Source organism: Neltuma alba, unplaced genomic scaffold (assembly GCF_004799145.2).
Source record: "Neltuma alba isolate B1F8T4 unplaced genomic scaffold, ASM479914v2 tig00006698_pilon, whole genome shotgun sequence".
In the NCBI taxonomy this organism is placed as follows: Eukaryota; Viridiplantae; Streptophyta; class Magnoliopsida; order Fabales; family Fabaceae; genus Neltuma; species Neltuma alba.
In genome coordinates this window covers 1-8458 of record NW_021634551.1, presented here as the reverse complement: position 1 = coordinate 8458, position 8458 = coordinate 1, and the positions used below count along the sequence as shown (strand labels likewise).

General features: G+C 35.7%; 1 protein-coding gene and 1 long non-coding RNA gene across 3 annotated transcripts; one reads left to right on the top strand and one right to left on the bottom strand.

Annotated features, from left to right (window-relative positions):
- Nucleotides 1-144: 144 nt before the first annotated feature.
- Nucleotides 145-2031, bottom strand: LOC114750948 (two-on-two hemoglobin-3-like). Its single transcript, XM_028939592.1, has 4 exons — nucleotides 1684-2031; nucleotides 1423-1553; nucleotides 617-761; nucleotides 145-510 (listed from the first exon to the last, which is right to left on the bottom strand). Exons 1-4 carry the CDS (start codon nucleotides 1818-1820, stop codon nucleotides 417-419), a joined length of 507 nt encoding a protein of 168 aa, XP_028795425.1. The 5' UTR covers nucleotides 1821-2031; the 3' UTR covers nucleotides 145-416.
- Nucleotides 2032-7854: 5823 nt separating this feature from the next.
- Nucleotides 7855-8436, top strand: LOC114750944 (uncharacterized). Of its 2 annotated transcripts, none has more exons than XR_003740697.1 (3): nucleotides 7855-7937; nucleotides 8102-8203; nucleotides 8388-8436. It is a non-coding gene; the product is annotated as an uncharacterized LOC114750944 (long non-coding RNA). The 2 variants fall into 2 exon arrangements; XR_003740698.1 differs by having other exon boundaries at nucleotides 7868-7937; nucleotides 8031-8203.
- The last annotated feature ends 22 nt before the right edge of the window (nucleotides 8437-8458 follow it).

Sequence of the window (8458 nt, the reverse complement as noted above, 5' to 3'; positions counted from 1 at the left end):
GTTTCAAGCGTCAGAATTAGAACTTTCACTTCAGATGATGTGAACTTTAAATCCTATTACGTCCGAGGGGGTTACGAGATTCATGAGAAAACCATACTTTTTTTTTTAATCAATTTCATTTTTTTTAAAAACGATGTCTTTTCGAAGAATGATTATTTTTTCTCGAACCAGATAACAGTATAATACAGAATGTCTCCCTCGGCCAAAAATAATAATAATAATAAATAGATAATACAGAATGTCTCAGATGCGCCAATAAAAAAGACTGACCAAAAAAATAGGAAGTTGTATATTCCAATAATCATTCATTAATTAATGGGTTTTATGCGTTTAGCAGAGCGCATAACTTTAAGAATGATATATTTCTTCGTTTCATCATCGTTCAGAGAGAAATATATAATATCCTTAAGATTCTATCACTGTTGCTGCTTGGTGGTTGCATGCTTGCATGGTATCTGCTGGTTCTGATTCTTCAGCTCATCCCCAGCCACCAGAAAATATGCAGTGTGCCTGAATTCCAAGAAATCAGTAAATGCTCTATATGATCAGTAATCTTGCAACCATTTTTATTTGGTCAATAAGTAATCTTGCAAATTTGGAGAGAATATATGTGTACCTAAAAAAGTTCATCATTTTGATCTTGGAGTCATCATCTATGTCTGATGTACTGTCCAGTGCTTGTCGCATATGATGTAACCACCTCTCTGCTGCTTGATGTGTCACAGGAAATGGTCGATGTCGTGCAATCAGAGCAGGATGTCCTGCCATATATCAAGGGGAGATCAAAGGTTAAAAAGTTTTCAGGTGATTAAATCAAACTACTTCTCCAAAGAGAATACTGGACAGTAAGATTGTAATACAAATTAGTTTAGTTCTATTTTAAAAATTTAGCTAGTCTCTTTACAGACATGTTGCTGAACTCACCCACACTAATTCCATTCTTTAAAGGTTATCCTCTGGATAACACTTAGTTTGCGGGAATTAAACTAAACTAGGGAGAGATAAAGCTGTGAAAAACTCAACATTCATTACTCAGGATTGCTTCTTCTCAAGGGTAAAGGCTTCACACCAAGACCCTTAAAATTTGAAATCACCTCTTATCTATTCACCTTGGTCATTTTCACGGAGTCCATTCAAGCAATATATTTCCCAAATATCATACATAACAAAGATAACCCACGCCTTCAAAATTATAAGAGAAAAGCATAGTGGAATTGGGAGCATCGTACAGATCTACAGTCAAAGACTAGGTCATACAAGCAGGTCATCATTTTAAGAAACTAATCTTTGAGTAAAATGAGCAATAAACGAAATATTAGACTCGTCAGTGGAGGTTTTAAGTGAAGAATACTAGGCTCTTAAAGCAAAAGGAGCAATAAAAACAATAAAATAAAATAAAACAAAACAGTGAAGTAAGCACACCTCTTCTCTGTGAAAACAGAGGAGGACCACCCATTCTTTGGACGAAGAATTCATATTGGTTCTGAATTGCGGTTTCCTTATTTGAACCAGCAAAGATTGATCTAAACCATTCTTCCTCATCATCATACACCCTGATCCAAATTGCTCAAATTATCAACAAAATATATGTCAGCACGTCTGTGTAGGCATGGGATCAAAAGAGCAGAAAGAAAAACGAGAATAATAGGCATTTTGAAAGTCAAACATGAATGAACAGAGTACCTATTGTAGAAATTAGTGGAGAGGTTAATGAAGGTTTGAAGGCCGAGTTTATCAAAGAGATTGGTGTCATCAATGGCGAAAGCATCGGCGGTGGGAACTCCGCTCCATTCGGAGGCCTTCTGCTGCAGAGTCTGCATCGTAAAACGGCGCTGATTTGGGAAAGACGACGATCGAGGGGGAGGGGATCGCGAGGAGGGCACGCTTTACGGTGGAAGACTGAGAGATGGAGAGTGGATCGGAGGAAGTACGCAACTTAATGGAATCTTAGAATCTGGACAGCTCGTTTTCGTTCTCACAACGGTGACGATGCCGATTCCCAATTCCTTCTGTAACATAACACTGTGAGCTCACAGTGTCGCCACAATCTTTTTCATTGGCGCACTCTCGCGTTGTTTCAGTCTTTTTTTCTTTCCGCCTACATTTTCTAATATTTCGAGAAAATCACAAGACTTATTTTACAATATAATTACTATTAAATAGTTTTATTTTTAGAATAGAAAAGTAATAGGGGAAAAAAAACACAAAGGAGCATGAATCTTTTTGCATTAGAATTTGTCATTAATTTGTCATTGATAATTTTTAGCAATCACATTCATTCTTTGAAATCGCATAATGATATTTCCTTATCTTTTCTCCGTATTTTCTGTTAAATTTGTAAAAATGAGGATACAATACATGCGATTCACTTAAATATTTGTTGAGATGATCGATAATAATTGAATGCATATAAATTTATTTAAACAATGATTTCAGTACAGTTTATGGCTTTTTATTAATTTGAAAATCAATTTAAAAGTTAACATTTATTAGAAGTCGTATCATGATTAATAATCAGGTTAAAAATTCATTACTAATAAATTATTACTTTAAGCCCATCCTAGTTAAAAATAAAATAAACTATTTTTTGGATTTATTTCAACTTGAAGCTCACATTTATTTAAAACATTAATGATTAGTCACGATAGTATTTACATAATTGAAATAGGAACGCGAAACTCTGGGAAAACGGGAGGGGAAGGATTGGGCCTTTTTGGGCCAGATCAAGATTGGGCTTAGTATCATGGGCTCATTATAAAAGAAATGGACTTAAAGCCCGAAATAGAGAGAGGCGTTGTATCCTGAAAACCCCACGGTCCAGGGCCAGAGTTTTGAGCATGTGTATAATTCCGAGTTGGATTGATCCCTTGCAAACGTAATTACGCAGAGTCAAATCGGTCACTGTGCATCATATACATTACATTTAGTGATGAACAAGTGGAAGGGGGGAATAGAATATTGATTATGATCGGAATTAACTAAAAAAAAGAACTAAACATGACTATTAGTATTAGCATTTGGATACTAAAACTCGGCGTTTCAGCAGATAAAACATGAGCTATCTGAAAATTGCAATTTGCGTTGTCTCAGATAACTTTGGTCATATATATACATGTATTTTTAAAAAAACAATTACTTCAGCAAGTAAATAGGCATATCGGTCTGGCTATCCTATTGAAAGAATATGCATATGCATGCTATTATATACAAGAGTGTGCTGTATGATTTCCTTGTCCAGGATCCTCAAACTGTTCCTTAAATTCGTTGCCCAGGAAACGTGCGCAGAAAATAGTCTTTTGAGTTTGGGACACTTCACGATCCGCGAAACAACATATCTTTTCAAGAAAACGCACTCTTACACGTAGCAAGCTTCGCCAGTTTTTTCCAACCTAACATATCTGTTCATAGATTGAACAACACCTGCAAGAAAACGCTCATATATCATCATTCCTCTAAAAGGCTTCGCAGCCAAGTTCTAGAAATGTCACTGTGGCGAGCAAATTTCTACTGAAGCCTACACACACACACACACACACACACACACACACATATGCTTTTCTGATCTGATAGGGGGCAACTGGATATGAAATCGTTTCTGTTAAAGAGCAACCAACTCTTGTCAATATATTTATACCTATGTATATGTATAGGACGTACTCTTTTGGAAACAAACTTTGTGCCAGTAAAATTTATGGGTCGTTTCTGGCATTCTGAATATCTATTATTTCTGATAAGAATTATACGAATTCATATCTGATTAATGCATTATACATATTTTAGTTTCATCGTTTCGGTGTGAATTATTCATTAATTAAATACTTGGCAGTATTGCAGTCTAAATATTTTATTTTGAAGTGCTTGACAAGTATAGCTCTGCAAGTATGACTTGGCTTAAAACCTTATTTAGGGTTAGGGTTTTGCTTCGCCTTTTCCATATGACAAATACCCGTCAACCACTTCACCATCAATCAAAAAATCCGTTGAAAAATTTATAACTATTCTCATTCAAAAACAATCTTGATGGGGAAACATAATCAGAGACGTGTCTAAGATATATAATGTCAAATACGCAATTAGATAATGATTTTTTATTTAATATACTTGGGGGAATTAATGCATCAGAAAACTTAAATTATACTTTCTTTTTTTTCTACTCTTAGCATTAATTAGAATAAGAAGTGTTCTAGACCGCAACGTTGCTTGAATTTAGAACTCCTTTCCTAATTGATCGAAGGAGTACTTTGCAGGTTGTGCGTAGAGCAAAGAAAACTATTCAGGTTAGAGATAGAGAGACACTTTCGATCGCTATAATATTCGAAGTGTATGATAATAATGAAAGCAATGAATATTGAATATAGATGCTCTGAAGGTAAAAAGATTACAGATACCGTCATCAATTACTTTTGTGATCGTAGTTGATTACTCAATTCAATGATAAACCAGTTTCCATAGCCTTTTATATATACATGAAAGTGCATATGTGTAAGCCATTTTCAAAAAGAAGACACACAACCTAACATGATATCGCTAGCACTGCGTTTGAATCTTTGGGCTTTATCATGTTTAATTTATCATTGCCTAAGTGCATAAAGTTTTATCTCTTTTGCATAAAAGAGATGATTAAGTTTTATAAAGAACGCAATGATATGGATAACATATAATACTGTTATGATCTTTAAGTGAAGAACAAGTAGGTCATTATTGTTGGTTAAGCCGGCAATCAATTCTGGTCTTTCTCCTCTTCTCTTGAATCTATATATCCGTCCAACAACTGCTTTTGTCATTTATATATTCTAGATTGATTCTCACGACATGTACTTAGTAATTATCCGGATCTAATCCATGTTAAGGTTGGTCCAGTTGAAATTGAATGAATTATAGAGATGGAAAGTTAAAACAAAGCAATATATAATTCATCATTTCATAATTTCATCGCTTATATAATTACTGGCTACTTTGCTGCTGTAACTTAATTGATTCCTTTTACCTTGCAGAATTGCATCTCTTAATTCACTTTCTTCTGGTACAGGCCACAGCTGCAGATTAGACTGATGCATATATGTGAAGTTATGCAATTAATGGATGAACTCATTAATTATTCCACGGGCGATCTTTTAATTTTCTTAGATGAATTTTCTTTTATCGTACTGAGACATACTTTTATGCTGAACAATGCAAGAGATAATAATCATATAGCATGTAGATAAGAAGGACAAGAGAGTCCTTAAATATGATTGTCTGTGTTTTTGAAGTCACGAATTTAATTAATAATTTTTGCCAATTCTGCCGTCACTCTTGTGTCACATCCTCGTATTCCAATCATGTCCTGAACAAGTGAGGCTTCATCGTGAAGATTAGCTAGTGTGAATCCATGTTTTGCGAACGGGTAAACATGACTGAGACACCTTAGATTAGATTATGTGAAGTGTGTGATAAGTAAGCGCAATTGATTTTGATAGGGTATACGTACACAGACTTGAGCTCTGAAACACATTATTTGTTATATCAAAATGACAGAGCTATGAATCTTTCCAATATCATAACTAACCCAACCTTTGAAAAGGATTAACGACTAATTAAAGGAGACGACAAGTATAATTCATGTTATCCCGACAGATTAACCTGTCTATGGAACACGTAAACGTGACTTTGGAGATCTGAAGACAAAATTAGTTATTAATCACACTGCATTAAAATTGGAATCAGAAAAAACTGCTTTCCGAAGAAATCTATCATTTGGCCATTGTTTAACTTTACCTCACTGTAAGTTAACAACAATATTGGTTCATAATGGTACATTTGTACACTTATAAATGGCCCGCTAATTATGCAGAAAATTAAAGGAGACGAAAAACTCTTGCACTCTGCTCCTCATGTCCTATGATGAGCATCAACAAGCTAATTAATCAAACGTGATCATAACTTCGATGGATCAAGGACAATATCAATCAAAAGGCACGTAGAGGACTTCACGTACGTGTTATCTGTATGCGTACTGAGTTCTGCTAGCTATTGGATTTCTGATGGCCGGTAGAGATAACTTTCACTTGTTAAGAGATGCATGTAAAGACATTTCAAAGTGAATGATTAAGAGGCCCGTTAGTTTTGATGTTTCATTTAGTATTTTTTTTCCTTTCAGTTTCAGAAGAGAGCAATACAACTTGGGAGAAGGAAGTGGAAAAAGAAGTACGTAGAGTAAACTCTTTAGGAATTTGTGAACATGGTGACTGGTGGCGTGAACGTATGTATTGAATTACATGTCAAATTTCTAAAGGCTTCACCTGTCTGCTACCTAATGAATCATCAATGGCGGCTTCTTCACTGCAAGACTAATTAACAAGAGTAGTCGTCTTTCGTGCAACATCGCTCACGTACACATGAGCATTCAAATTTGTGGTTAAAGATATATAATAACAAAATAGAAGACATCGAACAGTGAAGTTAATTATATATATAAGGACGTTAATTGGATTTAGAATTGGTTAAATTTAAGATAAAGAATACATAACAGTAAACGCCGGCCCATTGAGATTACAAGTTTATAATCTTATATCCCATATATGCACCCATGCATCTAATTCGAAACAAGTGAGTAGGGTCCAAATTGTGAGTTGAAAACGTATAAAATGTAATTTCGCCAAATTTAATAAAACAGTTAATTAGAATATTTTACCGTTAAAAGTGAATAATATTTGTCAGAAGTATTGTAAACTTGTCACGTAGAACGCAGATTAGACAAATCTGAAAATTATTAATGTTTGGTTGTCATATAACGTAATAAAAACATACGCGACATTTCAATATCCCTAATAGAGATTCATCATTGTTCAGGGCAAAAGGGAAAGGTGTGCTAAACGTCTGTTGGACAAGAGGCAGCTCAACAAAGACGACTTAATGCAGCAGCCTCAAGTTGAAGGAGCTGGAATATATTTTTATATTAAATGTCTCGAGTTCAAATGAAAAATTAAACCTCAGGCTTAAGTGCGAAATCACGTTTCAGTAAAATACCTACCAATACTACTCACGATAATGTGACATTTGTTCTTCAAACAAGTCTCTGCAAATCTTCCTTCCCGTGTCCTCTCATTTGTCAAAGCACACAAATGGTCCTCACACAAAATCATTTATAAAATGCTATCGGTCAATACACGGGTCTTAATTTATTGTTCTTTCTCTGCAACTTATGATTTATTTGCAGATTTAGATTGGCCTCGTCCTTAGGAACGAGAGGGGAAAAAGAAATCAATCAAATGTGAAGAAAAGTTGGATCACATGCATAAGGCGGTATATGCAGAATGATCAATATGAAAGCGTTTCCATGCCCTAAAACAGGTGAGTGGGTCAACAGTGTATCATGACGAGGAAGAAATAAGGACGCAAAATCAAAAGCATATTATAACAAGTCAAGGGCCAAGAGAGAGACGATGTTGGATCTCTTGAAAGAAAAATCTTGCATGCCAAACACGGCCTTAGTGTTTTGCCTTTTGGTTGGCGCCTCAGGGAACTCCGGGATCCTGTTCCTCGTCGGTTCATGGTCTAGTTTGACTTTTCGATTATGATGCAACGCGGTCCACATCACACTCCATATAGATCGTCCCTTTCGATGACGTGGTAGTTCCCCATTGGAAGAACAGAAATCACTCATCTTAGTAGGTAGGAAGTAGGACCCACCATATCACGTGTGCATGATTGACTTGAACGCTCATTCCCGGCTCTGAAATCCACGCCTCTTCTCATCGCTCCTTCTTACCGCCTGCTCTTCCAGTTATATATATTAGTATTGGAAATTCACAATACATAAAATCAATACTAACAATTAATCATATACACATGATAAGGAGGGCAAGATGGTCATGAATTGAAATTGGCGATGGATGTAACTTTCTGGGTAATTACACAGCTAATGCATGCAACTTGAATGTGAAGACCCACATTTGGTAATAGCTTCTTAAACACACTCTTCCATTTTTTTCCCTGTTATTTTCTTTTTCTTTTTCCGGCGCCAAGCTTAAATTCCTTGACTTGTCAAGCATGCTAATTGATTGCTCCTAGCTAAGAAACCCGCCCTTGGTCATCTCGAAACTTTTCATATGCGTTGCAGTATCCCTCAAGTCAGAATTTCTTCTGGAAGTGAATGAAAGATCAAGACAGTAATTATAAAGCATCAAGACCCCATTTGAACAAGAGTTTCCACTCCATGCAAGTAAGCCTCTGCTTCTAATTAAATCCTCTTTTCAATTGTTATATTGATTCTTGTATCAGAGAATATAGGGGGGGGATGTGGAACTTCATCGCCTGGGATTTTGTTCATATAGAAGCTCTTGAGCAGTTAATGAATCAATATGCAGACATGAAATGATGATGTTGTGGGTTTATGTGTGGAACAGAAGAAAGAGAAGGAAGCAAGGAAAGAAGGGAGGGATAAGGAAATGGAAGGAAGTGGGACGAAGGAGGAAAC

Coding starts and splice junctions, on each gene's coding strand:
- LOC114750948 (XM_028939592.1), bottom strand. CDS start 1,820: ATGCAGACTCTGCAGCAGAAGGCCTCCGAATGGAGCGGAGTTCCCACC. Junction 1,554..1,683: donor TCCACTAATTTCTACAATAG/GTACTCTGTTCA, acceptor AATTTGGATCAG/GGTGTATGATGATGAGGAAG. Junction 762..1,422: donor TCTGTTTTCACAGAGAAGAG/GTGTGCTTACTT, acceptor GATATATGGCAG/GACATCCTGCTCTGATTGCA.